Source organism: Carya illinoinensis, chromosome 5 (genome assembly GCF_018687715.1).
Source record: "Carya illinoinensis cultivar Pawnee chromosome 5, C.illinoinensisPawnee_v1, whole genome shotgun sequence".
NCBI classification, from domain to species: Eukaryota; Viridiplantae; Streptophyta; class Magnoliopsida; order Fagales; family Juglandaceae; genus Carya; species Carya illinoinensis.
The window spans coordinates 9671364-9687754 of NC_056756.1; the positions used below are offsets into that span (position 1 = coordinate 9671364).

General features: G+C 35.7%; 1 protein-coding gene across 8 annotated transcripts; it reads right to left on the reverse strand.

The window, feature by feature from the left end:
* Positions 1–687: 687 nt before the first annotated feature.
* On the reverse strand, positions 688–15915 carry LOC122311803 (serine/threonine-protein kinase STY46-like). Of its 8 annotated transcripts, none has more exons than XR_006242865.1 (18): positions 15383–15912; positions 14782–14896; positions 13758–13858; positions 13453–13572; positions 12675–12729; positions 12231–12341; positions 11878–11928; positions 11525–11700; positions 11256–11363; positions 5116–5189; positions 4764–4939; positions 4434–4529; positions 3425–3505; positions 3247–3300; positions 2862–2996; positions 2493–2583; positions 1228–1270; positions 688–1041 (listed from the first exon to the last, which is right to left on the reverse strand). XR_006242865.1 is itself a non-coding variant. In XM_043126487.1 (17 exons), exons 1-16 carry the CDS (start codon positions 15583–15585, stop codon positions 2500–2502), a joined length of 1740 nt encoding a protein of 579 aa, XP_042982421.1. In that variant the 5' UTR covers positions 15586–15912; the 3' UTR covers positions 688–1041; positions 2493–2499. The 8 variants fall into 8 exon arrangements, 4 of the variants coding, with proteins under 4 accessions (XP_042982421.1, XP_042982420.1, XP_042982419.1 ...); XR_006242866.1 differs by having other exon boundaries at positions 688–1056; XM_043126487.1 differs by lacking the exon at positions 1228–1270.
* Between the last annotated feature and the right edge of the window lie 476 nt (positions 15916–16391).

The following is a 16391-nucleotide window of genomic DNA, read 5'->3' on the forward strand; positions in this document are numbered from 1 at the left end:
TGATATAACACCGTCCAAAATCTCCAACTCTAATAATTCGTTTGTAAAATAATATTGGAGAAAATTTGGGACCAATCGTGTTGAAATTGAACCGATGAATATAGAACACACGTCTCTTATGTTATGGGACAGATATCCCATATCACTTCCTGAAGTACTCAAGACGAACCTAAAGATATCATTTGACAAAAAATTAGGCCAGACCCAAATAGTACATTCAGTCAAATTCATGGGTGGGGCTACAAGAACGAAAGTCTCGAGAATAAAAGCATCAAATATTGGACCTATAATGGCAGAAAGTAATCTCGTCAACAATCAAACCTAGGCTCACTTTTCTCTCCATTTTCCTTACATCCCTATCGATTCATGGTCACATATATGATACGAACCCGCAAATCAATAAATAACTAAATATATCTTTATATATATATAAAGTAACTCTCTAAATGAATTTTATTAATTTAATAATTTTTATTATTTTACTGTTAAAATTAACACCGTTGGTTGCATAAATCATAATAAAGTTAATTACTTTCATACGTAATTTCAGTAATCACAAACCCACCCCCTCTCTCTTCTTAAAAGTTATTTTTTTAATCTCTCACTTTCCAATCACTTATGAATAAATTCATAGTTATCAAAATTCATGCAACATACATCGATCCTAAAACCATGCATTGATGATCATTTATTTAGAAGATATATTAGATATATATTTATTATATTATATATCCTCTAGACAAATTGAAGAAGAAAGATTTAATCAAACTGTTGAAAAAATTCATTGAGGATGAAAACAACTATGACGATTCAGCTAAAGAATCAGAGGCCTCTTCAACAGACTCTAATCCTTACAGCAATATTTTCGGACATGACTAGTTGAATCTTGTGAATCAGTTGAATTCTTCTTCTATTTAGATGAAGAATTCTGAGAATCTGAAGCTTGATTACTTGAACTTGGAATAGTTGTGTACGTACTCAAGACTTGTGTTGAAACTTGGGAAGGAGGGGGGAATTCCTCTTTGTTCTTAAGATTAGGAACTGCAAAAGGAAAATCTTTTGAAACATAAGAAATAATGTCATTTGTGTGAGAAAATTTGTCCCACTATTTAACAAGATATTGACGAACTAAGATATCATCATTTTTTGTATATTGTCATTTATAAATCCACGGGGTCTTGTATCTAGTACAAAAATGAAGTAAATGAAGAAATTTGGCATCTCAACCTTTGATCTTGGATGTGTTGGAAATGGTAAAATGTCTGATAGCCTGTTGAAGGTTATCAAGAAACATATAAGTAATGGAGCCAAAGAAATGACACAATTTCTAGAACCATAATGTAAAGCTATTTTTGCACTTTTTGTCAAAATTGAAGAACTAAGAATGCTGCATATTGGGAGTTTGAAATAAAAAAAAAAACCTTAACAAGGCCTCAATATATATCTATATAAATTATATATGTTCTATATTCTATTATATATATGATATTTTATTTAAATTATAATTTATATATGATTGTATATTATATATAAATTTATATATGTAATTTAAAGTTTCTATTTGCTCCTTATATAAATAAAAAAAATGTAAAATAATTAAATTTAAATCTATTTACCAACTAATACAATTATTTCAATAAAATATATTTATTTATTAATTTAAATTCATTACGAAACATTCAAATCTAATATTAATATCTTAAAAAATCTTAATATTTTATTTCTTTATAAAAATTATATCACTTTTTTAAAATCATTACTTTATTAAATTAAGAAAATGTGCTCTACACGTTTTACTGTTAACGATTTGTCTCTTACGCTCCACAGTTTCGGTTCAAGTTTTTTTTTTTTGTTTTGCATATTTGTTGTTTCCAACTATATCCAGGAACACATGCAGTAGTAAATAATAAGATTTTAATTCTAAATACTTTAAAATCAATTTAAGTCTATCTTACTTTTTGATGTTATAAATTATATTTTTTTATAAAAGTATAAAATTATTAATCAAAACTTTTTCTTTGGTAAAAACAATATTAATTCTTAAAAATAATATTTCTATACACTGGGACGTCGCCCGACTACTAGTATGTATATATATATATTTATATATGTGTGCGAGAAACGCTTTTACACACCATGTCACGTATATTCATATGCTACTTGCCCGTGAAATTCAGGAATTGGATGTAGAAAAACTCGCATCAGTATATTTATTCTTATAACGCCGCAGGAGATCTGTAATCAGTTACAACTTTCACCCGAACCATCACCCACTGTTACAGGTTAATGAAATATGGAAACAGATAATAAGGGAATGACCGGTTAAAGGAAGGGATAGAAGTATCATATCAGTAGATATAATTTAGAATAAACAAAAATATATAGATAAATAAATAAAACTCGATCAAGCGGACAATACACTGTACATGCTGATGGTAAAGGTGGCAATAAAGTGTCAGCACAATAAAGTCCATGTTAAGCGGCACCATTACCTCTCTTTCACTGTACATGGCCCCGTCTAAGAACAGACAAGAAGCCTCCAGATGACTTTTCCTTGCGCCGTTCCTCTCCTTCATCTCCGACCTGTTCCACGTACATACAATGATTAATCCATAGATTACATGAGCTTAATGCTAACCAAACTTGACTGGGATGACATTTTATGGTATGGTTACCATTTTGTGAGTGAGGTAAATTGTGAGTGGCTCAAAAGGGAAAGAAAGAAGAGGAGGGACGGGAGGGATATACATGTTTAAAAAGAAATTTCTGAAAACAAAATGGTACGTAGGAGAGGTAATATTTTCCAAATCTTTAAAGCATAATCTAGAAGGGATTTTCCTAAATGCATGACGAGAACATACCTCCTTGGCCGTTTGCTGCAGGATCTCTATAATTTCAGAGAAATCTGGTCTTAATGCTGGATCTTGCTGCCAGCATCTCTCAAGTAGTTCAACAAGCTTTGGATGAGCGTTCTTCGGGATGGTAGGCCGTAGACCCTGGAAAGAATTGCAGCTAAAGTAAAAAAAAAAAAAAATGTTATATATGCTCACATGCAAGATATTTCTATCCAATCAAATAAAGACAGCCTTCTCACTAGCTAATCAATTAGTGGAAGGCAATGGGCCAGTTCGGTAATTGGCCTCAATTCTCAAACTTCGGTGGGTATAATTCTTAAACATCTACATGAAATATGGAAAACGGTACACAGTTAGTGAACTTAATAACATAGTGAAATAGATATTGTACCTTTTGAACCACTCCAACAGCTGCTTGCAATGGGGTTAAATATTCGTATGGAAGCTGGTAGGAAAAACATAGATAATTGATTTGAATGTGGCAAATGGAAAGACAAACAAACAAACAACTGTAATATATTTTCGTTGGAGAATCAGGTAAAAAAAAAAATGCTACAACCAAGCATTACCTTTCCAGTTAGCAACTCCCACAATACAACTCCAAAACTAAAAACATCAGCCTTGTGATCGTATGGCTTGTGTTCAATAACCTTCAATATAAAATGACTGGTAAGAAAATGCCAAAACGATCAACCACCTCTTACAAGATAGAAAATAAAATTGCAGCCAAGCAAACTGACTAAAGCTATACACCCATTGTAAGAAGAATAAAGTAGCACATATAAGCCAAGAAAATTATGTTGCTAATAACTGCTTTTTTGTATGATGCTTCACATCCAGTATGTTCTTCTTCCCTTGTTATTTTTTCCTCACTCTTTTGAGGTAACATAAAGGAATTATTCCATATTACAAATGAAAAGTTCTAAAAGAGGGAAAGATGAAAAATCCTTCCCAGCTTCAGAAAAGTCAGGAATGTCCCTAAAAACATACAGGATTTCAAAGCCAATTCCCCCCCCCCCCCCCCCCACAAGCTGATCCAGATCCTTTCTCTTTACAGATGATCCAGATCCTTTCTCTTTACAGAGCCTTGTATCACAACCCCTGACCTTACCTAATTTATAAACATATATCATCAAAGAATTCTAAGAAGTTGACTGCATTGAAAATCAGTATCACGATAGACAGAGAAATATAAAAGAATTATCTGCATGTCAACTATTTTCAAGCAAATAAAATATCCAGCACGTTTGTGTGGCCTTACAAATGCAACACACCATCTTCAATAAATTCATTTCCAATAGCCAGGAATCAAACGGAATACAAAATCAAATAAAATTAATGATTTCAAACCCAATGTATTTAGCCATAAGTAGATAATGAGCGAGGATTGGCAGAATAACTCCATGGTTATCAAAAAATAATAATTATAAGCTGTTGCATATTTAATATGAATAATACAAAAAAGAAAACTTTATAGCACACACAGGTGTTCAAAAGGCATACATCAGTATGAATCGGAACACTTTCAAACAACTTTCTATAACTAAAGGCTCCAAGATTAACCTAAAAGATTCATACCTCAGGAGCCATCCACCTATATGTCCCAGTTTCTGCAGTCATAACCCCAGATTGAGGTTTTACCCTTGCAACCCCAAAATCAGCTACCTTAACAACCTGAAAGAAAAAATTAAAACTTCCAGCAATTTTTTTTTTTATTATTATTATAGGTAATAAAAAATTTATTGATATAAAAACTTTCAGCAAGACTAATTTAGGTTTCCCAGCGTTGTAAGACCATTGAGAAAACATTAGAAATAAGAAAGATTTCAAACAATAAAAAGAAAAACAAAAGTTGGAAATGTATGAAATTAACGTATATAAAGAATACAGGATTGTGAAATCTTTTACCTCATTGTCATCCATCAAAAGATTAGCAGCCTTCAAATCTCTGTGGATAATATTATTTTGGTGCAAGTAGTTCATTCCCTTGGAAACATCAATTGCAACTTTGAGCAAGGACGGAAGCTTGAAAACACCCTTTTGTTTATGTAAATAGTCATAGACACTTCCACCAGACATAAACTCTGCGATATTGAAGAAGTAAACAAATCTTTAAAATGAAGACCGTGACAAAAAAAATCTAAAATATAATATAACAAGGTGCCAATTTTTTTTTCCTTTTTTTTTTTTTTTTGATAAGTACAACGTGCCAAAATTTTAATTGAAACAAATGAAAATTTTCTAACGTGTTAAAATTCACCTGTTACAATGCACACACTTGGAGGCTTGGTACATGCACCTATAAATTGTAAAACATTCTTATGTCGAACTTTCCTGAAATATTTCAAAGAAGCTTGTAGTTTGAGTGAAAAAGTCAAAACCAAAGGGAACTAATATTCCTTTCGTTTTTGGAGAACTGATACCAAAATGCAAAAAAAGGAAAGTATACCAGATATTGCAAAGAAATCAAAATTCATTGATGCATTCACGAGATAATTTCTTCAATATATACCACTCATCTATGCAATATATAATCAATCCACTTCTCCAGTTAATCCCAAGAAAATTAAATATACACATCCTTCCCACATCTATCAAATGTAGAACCTCAACTATGCATCTGAAATTAAAATAACTTACCCTTGGGTTTGCTTTGGCATATGTCCAACAGTCCAAGTAAGAAAGTGGGGAATGACCACCATAAACTTTTTTTTTAATAAGTAATAAGAATTTTATAATCACGAATAGGCATAGCCCAAGTACACAGGGCATACACAAAGGAAATACCTACTACTCTAGACAACAGGAATACTAGAATAGAAACAGGAAATACCATAAACTATATACCCTCCATCACTTCTGTCCATCACCTCTCAGCAACAATCAAAAACAAAGCCTAGACTTTCATCTTCTGGAAACAGAGGTGTGTCATAGTAAAGATTATGCTTATGGGTGATTATTTAATCACAAGTGAGTTTATACAGGATGAATAGAAGACTTTCATCATCAGGTTGGCTGCTGGGACACTCAACTATAATTTTCTATCATGGGATAGCATATTTATCAATTAAAGTACCCTCCTTAGCAGGAGGATAAAAGGCTCCCCAGAGACCCCAATCTGAGCAAGGAAGACATCGAAAGGAGACCCTACAGGTGGGTTGCTCCTGGTTGATCTCTGGTCCTTGCGAACAAGGCACCGCGGTGAAGGTGGGTTGCTCCTGGCTGATCTCTGGTCCTTGCTGGCAGAGACGTCTTTTACCTCGGGGATTAGTCGGGTACCAGAGCCTTATCTAGGGCAGTAAAAGTTCTTGGATACCTCTTCATCAAAAAAAAAAAAAAAAAAAGTATGTAAAGTGGAGATTATAGTGATGGAGAGGTATGATGGCAATTTTTTATTGGCACTGGGTGTCCAGGAACAACATCCCGACTAATTCCAGGGATACACAAGCCCTCGGCAAGGAGTTTTCCGTAAATGCACCTCAATTAATTTAAGGAGAAAATCTCCTAGTCCGATGGCTCTTAGAGATTATTTGCACCCAAGGGGATTTGAACCTTAGACCTGAGGGGAGCATATTTCCAAGCCTTTACCACTTGAGACAACCATTAGGGGTTTAGATATGATGGCAATTTCAAAGGTGGATTTAAGGAAGGTTTGTTATAGCATAGCATGAAAGCTTAAAAGAATTTCTAATTCTCCATCTTGAATTTAGTTGTTTCAAGCTTAACTTGAAAGCAAGCTCCTCTTTACTAGTTTTTTTTTTTTTTTTTCACTTGAAAAAATTACACCAACTTGTACAAAGGAGCTTGTAGGACCATCAAAATACTCATCTTAAAGAAAAGGATTCAAACATACCATCTGTAAGATTAATTTAGTTTTATCCACTACACAAAAATGTAAGCCCACCAGAAAGACACTCTCATAACATTCGGATGAGTATTTGATCATTCATCTGCAAAAATCAAATGCATAGTGTTCCTTTTGGACATATGATCAAATATAAAGAATCATCAGATGCTTGTCTCCTTTTTATGGTAAAACATCATTTCTAACCTAATTAACCAGTACATTTGAACGGCATGTGAGATTGTCAATAAGTGGTATGTAAGACATAAAGATTAGATCACAGTTGTATAGATAGGCCGAGTGGTATAACTCAAGGGAGTTGAATAAGGATTGAAGTACTTTCACACCATGACATAAGCAAAATTCGTCAATGGCATCAATAGAGAGTAGATGGTAGGAAGGTAGATATTGCTGTCATTACGTCGTCCACATAGTTTCAGACGTCAGGGAAGCTGAGTATTTAAAGGGCCAACGATATATCAAAGGATTTCCCATAACTTTCCCAAAAAAAAAAAAAACAGAGAGAGAGAAAAAAAAAAAAGCAATAGGTAATAGAAGCATAAGTACACGAACATGGTTAAAATTGAAGTTGAACTAAAACCCCATATGCCTCTCAACTTGACAATTCTATATCAATGGTTGACACATATAGGATAACAATGGTCATTGGTTTCAAAATCAGAAGCTTGAATCTCTGCAAAAGTAGCATTAAGTAACTAATGCTATGTTTCCTTTTAGGATTCTACCACTCTATATGTTGGTTACATTAAATCTCAACAACAAAAGTAAGATAAGTTCTTCAGCAGGTCACTCTTTCCAAGCAAAACGTTGGGTATATCCCACACCACTCCAGCTATGAGAGATTTTTCTGATTTCATCTCAGAACAGGAGCTTGTGGACATCCCACTATCAGGGGCACGTTTACCTGGTCCAACAACCGAGAATTTCCACTTTGGTCAAGGATTGATAGATTTCTGAAATCTCCTGAATGGGAGTCTCACTTCTCGGATGTAGTTCAAAGAAGGTTACCCTGTTTGTGCTCTGATCACTTCCCCATCTACTTAAACTGTGGTGGCATCCAAGGGAGTAGAAGGTATTTTAAATTTGAGCATATGTGGCTTAAAACTAATGGTTTTGTAGACAGGGTAAGTCTATGGTGGAATTCTTACAATTTCCACGGCTCCCCAAGTTTCATCATGGCAAAGAAGTTGAAAGCACTAAAACAGGATTTGAAGCAATGGAATGAACAAGTTTTTGGTAATGTGTTTCAGCAGAGGCGTGCTCTTGTGGAGGAGTTATAGGGCTTGGAAGGCAATGAGGAGGCCAGAATTCTTTCTAAAACAGAAAAAATTCACAAGAGTTAGGTAGTAGTGGAACTCGAAAGAGTAACTTTGATGGAGGAGATTTCATGGATGGCTGATTCTCACATGAGGACAATGTTATTGATACACTGATGGTAGATGGGGCAGTCTCTTTGGATTAAATGGTCATCAACAACCATATTGAACACTATTATCAACAACTCCTATCGCAAGAGCACAACTGGAGACCGAAAGTGGATGGTTTTGTCTTTCTCAATTTTGGACCAATAGAGTGCAGGGTGGCTAGTGAGGGCATTTGATGAAAAGGAGGTGCATCGTGTAATCAGAGGTATAGCTAGTGATAAGGCTCCCCGTCTGGACAGATTCACTTTGGGTTTCTTTCAAACTTGTTGTAAGGTGGTTAAGGAGGATCTTAAGCAAGTCTTTCACGAATTCCACTCTGACCTTCTTAGCCCTCATTCCCAAAAAGGTGGGGTCTAGGGAGGTGGGAGACTATCGCCCCATTAGTTTTGTGAATGGTATGTATAAGATTCTGTTCAAAGTGCTAGCAAACAGATTGAGCTCGGTAGTGGAAAAACTAATCTCGAACCCGCAAAATGCGTTTGTCAAAGGTAGACAAATCATTGATTTGATACTCATTGCAAATGAAGTTTAGAACGGTCAACTAAAGTCTAGAGAACCTAGGTTACCATGTAAGCTCGACATGGAGAAAGCTTATAACCATGTCAACTACCAGTTCTTACTTTACTTGACAGATGTGGCTTTGGGAGGAAATGGGTAGAATTTTGCATCTCTTCAATTCGCTTCTCTATCTTGGTAAATAGTTTGCCGGTGGGTTTCTTCAACTCCTCTCATAACTTAGGACAGAGATCCGCTTTCTCCATTTCTTTTTTAATGTCTCATGGAAGCTCTTAGTAAGATGATTGAGGGTCTGGTGGATGGGGGATTACTTGATGGATTTCTTGTGGGGAATGGCGAGCTCATCATTTCGCATCTGCTATTTGCTGATGACACTCTTATCTTTTGTGGAGCACACCTTGGACATATTCAAGCCTTGAGGGCATAGTGCCCTTTGTTTTGCAGCTGCTTCAGGCCTGAGTATCAACCTTGCCAAGTCCAAATTAGTGCCAGTATGGGTTGTCCACGAAGCGGAGAATTTAGCTACAACCTTGGGGTGCAAGAAATCTACACTTCCTATGATGTATCTTGGTTTACCGTTGGGTGCCATCTTTAAATCTAAAAGGGTTTGGAATGATGTGATCAAAAGGGTGGAGCGCAACTTGGTTGCTTGGAAGAGGCTATACTTGTCCAAAGGGGCAGGTTGACTTTGATTAAAAGCACTCTTTCAAACTTACCCACCTATTTTTTGTCTTTGTTCCCGCTCCCCACAAAGGTGGCTAACTGCATTGAGAAGTTACAAAGGGATTTCTTGTGGAGTGGATTGGGGGAAGAATTCAAATTCCATCTGGTTAACTGGTCTACAGTTTGTACCCCAATTTCTGAGGGAGGTTTGGGGATTTGCCACTTAATGAAATTCAACTAAGCACTTTTAGGCAAATGGTTGTGGACGTACCAACACGAAAGGGAGGCCTTATGGAAGTCAGTTATTGATGCACAATTCGAAGAGGCTTGGAGAGGATAGTACTCGAATAAGGTACGAGGTATGCATGGAGTGGGGCTGTGGAAATACATTAGGAGTCTTAGGGAGTCCTTTCGAGTACATGAACATTTCGTTGTGGGCAATGGCTCTTATGCCAATTTTAGGTATGACAAATGGTTTGGTAACCATTGTCTCCGAGACTCCTTCCCCATTCTCTTTGAGCTTGTTAGAGAGAAGGATGCAATGATTGCCGATCTTTTGGCCTTTTCAAATGGCTCCCCTCAGTGGAATGTTGATTTCAATAGGGCAGCACAAGATTGGGAATTGGAGTCTATTACGGAGTTTTTTGCGGCATTTTATTGAAGAAGTATTTTAGGGGGCACTGGAGACAAGATGCACTAAAGCCATTCTAAGAAAGGTATTTTCTCTGTTAGCTCTTTTTATCCAGTGCTAACGAGCCCTGGAAGGTCTTTGTTCCCGTGGAAAAGCATATGGCAGACGAAAGCTCCCTCAAAAGCAGCTTTTTTTTTTTTTTTTTTTTTTTAGACAGCTTCCTTGGATAAGATCCTCACTACAGATAATCTATGGAAACGACGGGTAATTTTGTGCTGAATTGGTGTTGTTTGTGTAAGAAGCAAGAGAAATCAGTAAATCATCTACTTTTACACTATGAGGTGGCTACGTGCATGTGGGATGATTTTTTCTCAAGAATCGGTTTTTCTTGGGTCATGCCTCTTAGATTAGTGGATTTCCTAGCAAGCTGGAGATGACTACATGGCAACTCTCAAGTAGCGGCAATTTGGAGAATGGTCCCAACATGTATGCATTGGTGTATTCGGAGGGAGAGAAATGCCAAAAGCTTCAAAGATCAAGAGAGAACTATGGATGAGCTAAAAGTTTTATTTCTTAAGTCATTGTTTTTATGGGCAAGGCCCTAAGTTTGTAACGGGCTTATGGTTCATGACCTTCTTCTTTCTATTGTAACCTCTAACTAGGTGTACCTCATGTATTCATGTATACTTCCTATGAAGCTGGGCTTTGCCTAATTACATGAATATAACTTCTTGATTACCTATCAAAAAAGAAATTCTCATGATTCAGATTAGCATAATTGAGAAATTTCATAGAGTCCAACATAATGAAATTTTAGAAGTACATTGTATGGGGTTCTAAGCAAATTTTTTTATACTCATACCGAGTGTTCCAGAACACTATCCCAACTAATCCCAGGGGTATATAGGCCCTTGGCAAGGTAGGGTTCTAAGCAATATGAACAATAATTAGATTCCAGTAAGACAGAATTAAGGCCTGATTTGGATTTGGAACTTGGAAGTGATCTCAACTCATCTCATCTCATCATTACAACTTTCCCAAATTTTCATACAAAATATAATAAACAATTCAACTTTTTCAAATCTCAAAATAATAATAACAATATTTTATATAACTTTTATCATTCATCTAAAACCTCTCATCTCATCTCTAAATCCAAACCAGGCCTAACTCTTCCAAAACTACTTTTATGCTCACAATATAAACATGAATCCTCGTTATGGATACTAGCAGAACATTAAACGCATTAAAAAGAACAACGATTAGCGGGCCAATTAGGGCAAACAATGCTGTTCCCAAACCTCAAAATAAAGACTTCCTGTGCAAACTCTCTCTGCATATCTGAATCCACATGCTCAGGCTTGAGAACTTTAATAGCCACTTCCTGACTGTAGTATGTACCTTTGTACCTGATTTGATAAAATAAAAGGAGTAAGCTAATTGAATACCTTTTTTTATAGGTAAAAGGCAAAATAATATAATTGGATACTAAACAACAAATAGTGGATACCTGGCCAAAAACCAAAAACAAAGAAGCAGAGGAATGAATGTACTAACAGTATAGACTTACAGATCCCCATATGACCCAGATGCGATTTTGTTTTCAAACTTCAAATGCTTAGGATCAATTTCCCATACATCAGTCCCATCATTAGGTATTGTCAAATGATCAGGTTCACATTTCGTTATTGCTTGATCTAGCTCGCCTACAGAAACTGATGGTAGAGCATTTGGCCAAGCCTGCCTCTGAATAGCAACCCCAAATTCCAAATTGAATTATGGATGCATTATTTATAATATAGCTGATGCTAGGAAAGAAAGTAAGGAAGAGAGGAAATATGGATTTGTCATTTGAAATAGTAAAAACTCATAATTATTCCCAGCTATCCTACTTGAAGGAAGATATGAGTGACAAGAAATCACCTCGATTTTCAAAAGTTTCCTTTCCAATGTAGTTTTGAGCAGCTCTGTGTCCTGTTTCAATGCGAGTCTATCAATGCTTGAAAATACAAAAAGAAATGCTTTTGTAGTACAATTCAGAGAAGTCAAAACTAATAATATCTCCATTTGAGTAATCTAATTGACACAACAGCACATATAACTTCACAAATGATTACTTCAATTTTTTTTTGGCAAGGACACAAAAAGAGAGCAGAATTATGGTGAAAGAGTTAGATTGGTATGGTTGACCTAGCTGGCATGTCATAATGTCAAACAACAGATGTCAAGTTTTTCCTCAGTAGAACTCTTTCGACATAGAAAATCATATAAAATACCTCATAAGGCCAACCATCAACAACGAATACATCTAAGGAATAACCATCCACTGTTGAAAAAGCATGTGCCTCTTGGATGTTTAGTCCCATCTCAGCAAGCAGGGAAGTCAACTGCAATGTTTCACAAGATCAGTCACCATGCAGATGAGAATGCAACATATAATCATAAACGTCATCTCCACAAACACTCATGTATCACGTTCAAAAAATTTTGAATTGAGGTGAATAATTGATGGGTATGTTTATGGTGAGAAACTGAGAATTATGTAAAAGCCCATGCTAGCTCAAAACATGTAATCTGTCATCAGTATGTCATCTATGCATATGAAAAGACACATGCACACAGGCATGTGCAGACACAGCCAGACTTGAGTCCCCAAATAAAAGAAACATCATATGAAGATAATAATTAATGTACGCAAATAAGAAAAACCTATCGGGTACCTGACTAAGGAGTTTGGGTTTGTCATCTGATGAGAAGGTAATTTCATGCATGGGCCTACATAATTGTAAACCACAAAGATGTAATACATTACAACCTCTCTTTGAAAATATAGTAACTTCACATCACGAAATATATCAGAAATCATCATTTGATGTATTATAATGGGGAATGATTAAAACTCCATATATGTGCTTATAAGGAAGCTTTTGCCATGCTCAATATTTTTTTTGTATGATCGCCATCCATCTTTTAAATGCTTCCTATGGCAAGCTTCATTATGGATATGGAGCCACCGTCGAGTATATTATTGCATGAGTGGGGGTCATCAGAATAAAAGAGTTACTAAATTTAGAGAGAGAGAGAGAGAGAGAGAGAGAGAGAGAGAGAGAGAGAGAGAAGTCTTGGAAGAATTGGCCATAAATCATGTATTCTTTAAATTTAATTTAAAAAATCCAAACTGGAAAATCTAAAACCCTATTTAAAAGAAGGTAACTGAAACTGATAAATTTGATTTGAACAAAATTACTGAAAATTTGCCGAGGGCCTGTGCACCCCTGGAATTAGTCAGGACATTGTTCCTGGACATCCGGTGCCAATAAAAAAAAAATTACTGAAAATTCATAAGAAAATATTGCAATCTTCAGCATATTGAAAGCAAAATTTTGTGGTATATACAACCAAAGTCCAACATCCAAACAGGATATGTTTGACCAGATCGGTTCCGTGAAATTTTTACCAACCCAAACCCAGTGAATACTTTAAGATGTAAGTATTTACTGTGAAAACCAAGTGCAGGCATGTACTGGATTCTCCTCATCTAGAGCAAGAGACTTATCAGCTTCAAGCTCGAGGGCTTCAAGATTAGGAGATGAACCAAAAGCAGGTGGTGGATGGATGCTGACAATTAAAAAGCCAGAAAGAGATGTTAGAGCTGTTAATGGAGAGAATCGTGCAGTAAATAAAGTGAACCATAAAAAGAAGCAAAAGAGTTAAATAACTTCCATTCATGGACTATCAATGTGAGACTTTCTGGAGCTGCTATGAAAAATTAACCAAACTGTAATTAAATTCCAGGAAAAAACCTCTGTCTGTTAGAGCCATTTATTTTACTTTGGGCAGCTTCTTCACCAGGAAAATCTGAATGCACAGAGTAAGCTGAATTCCCATCAGAAGTTGAATGGACCTGCAAAAAAGTATGAATCCCATGTTGCATTTTCCATGCAAAAGGAAGAAGAAAATAAAATAAACAAATAAAAGAGCAAAGAGTGTTAAATCATAAAAAGTAGAAGAGCAGAAGGGTAGTATAAACAAAATGGGGTTTAAACTTGCTTCCTGACGTCAAATAATATTGACAGACAACCAGACCAAAAAGAGAGCAATACAGATTGCAATGATGATAACAAACACCACTTCGGTATGGTTTCCAATGAATCAGAATCGTAGTATCATGATAAAAATGTATGGCTAATAGGAGTCCAAAAAGGCTATGTCACGATTCCTAAAGTATCTTACAAAGTGGGAAAGTTCAATTTTAGAAATATTCTATTCTCTAGCCGGAGTGTAAAGCACACCAACCACATCACTTAAATAGTAAAATTTGATTTGTAATATTCAAATTGAAAATTTATTTTTAAATCAAATTATGCCATAGAAGCATTTTAATAGGTGTGCTCCACACCGTTCTCACCATTCCATCCAAAGTTAGGTGTGAATCTTGGCCATTCCATAACTAGCAACTATATGGGAGCTCCATAGTGGATTATGGCCATATAATATCAAGCCTGCTGCTAGTTCCAAAATGAGTGAATGCTATCAAATGTGGCTTGTATTTCAGCACATATATCTGGATTCCTCGCAAGAAACAGTAAAAATAGATTTGCTTAATGCATCTGATCCCATTTTTGAGTTGAGAACCAGCCAAATATCAGTTAAGGATTTTGAAATAAGTTGTCCCAAATAGGGGCCCTCTTCAAACATCTAGAAGCTTCTTGGATGTGACAAAAAATCCGGGTACACGTATAATATATGAGCACCAAATCTTACAGCTATAGCACATGAAACTGAAAATTATGCAATTACTCTATAATGCATTTGAAATTAAATAACCTGCACAAGGCGGACTTCAATTGCAGGCCTATCTGCGGGATCTTGAGCCAAATGCAGCAATCTCTTATGCATAAGAACATCTTCTGGTCTCTCTACATTCACATCCAATGCATAACTGCATCGCATTCAATCAAACGGCACAAAAACCCATTAAATAGAACCACAATGATTAGAACATTTGTCTTCTTTCCTAAATCCCAAAAAAGCTTTACCAATGACCTCGGAGTAAAAGCAAAAGAATTCGTAATCACATCATTGACGAAGTCAAAACACTAAAAAGTCCTCTTAAACCTCTAATAATCCAAATGAAAAAATTATAGCAATGCGAAGTAGAATTATCGAATCAACTCCATTCTACTCCGTTTCAATCTTAATGACTCTGAACAGACTTCATGCAATGTAGTCATCCACCGAACATCATCAACCACACAGTGACAAGCGAAACCAAAAACACACTGACCTCAAAATTATATAATATATACATATATATTGAAGATCAACCAAAAGCTAGATTAGTATAGTCATATAGTTATACATGCGTTAAACATAAATAGAATCATTCATACATACATACAGGTTTGGGAGGGTAGGGTAAAGGTACCGAGTTGGGAGGCGATTGAAGTGAGACCAAAGTTGGTCGTCGAAGCCAGTCTGAAAAGCCTCCTCGTTGTCTGAATCCCTAAGCCGACGGAGAACCTCATTGTACACCTCGAGCTTCTGCCGCTGCTGCCGATTCCTTGCAGGCGACGTCGCGGACGTATCTTGCGCCATACTCGCACAGCTCTCCGTGTCCACCATCACCATTGAAGACCAAACCGAAACGAAACAAAAGCAGCGAGAAAATGAATGTTAGAGAGAAAGAGAGGGAGAGATCTTTTCGGTGTTATGTTTACGTGTAAGTGGACGATTTTGCAGAACACGGACAATGACAAGCTTTGTTTATTAGACGGAAACGCAGATTTGAGGAAATCGGAGAAAAAAAATAGTCTTAACACAGAGATTTTTTCCCTTTCATGGTACGAGCAAGAGTGTGAGAGAGGCTTTTATGGGTTCGTTTGGATTTATTTCTTTATTTATTTTAGCCTCGGGTTGGGTTTATCGGAAAGTTATAACGGAGTCACGGGGAGATGAACTGTCTAAGCTATTTCGGATAATATTAATTATTATTATCATTATTCTTCTCCATAATTAGTGAAGTTGGAGATATCTATCAACTTTTTTTAAGAACTTTATGTTAGCGATTCTTTTGTGCTGCTAATTAACAGTCTCAATCAGATCTGGTAAGCTAAAAAAATCCAATTAATAATTATCATATGGATCATATAATAAAAAATAATATTTTTTTAAATTTTTTTTATTTTTAAATTAGTGTATAAAGCATCTGGATTATTTAAATTAAAAAAAATTAACATAATTATAATTAAAAAAAGGTGAAAATAAAGAAAGAATATGCTATGAGTATGAATCCATGATCGGCAAAGGCCACCTTGATTCCTAGCCATTGGAGCCTCAAGTCTCCATTTAATTCTCTGGCACCCCACTCACCATGAGACCAAAAAGGGTACCCATTGGCATATTCTGGGAGCCCCACCCAATTCTGGATAAGCTCG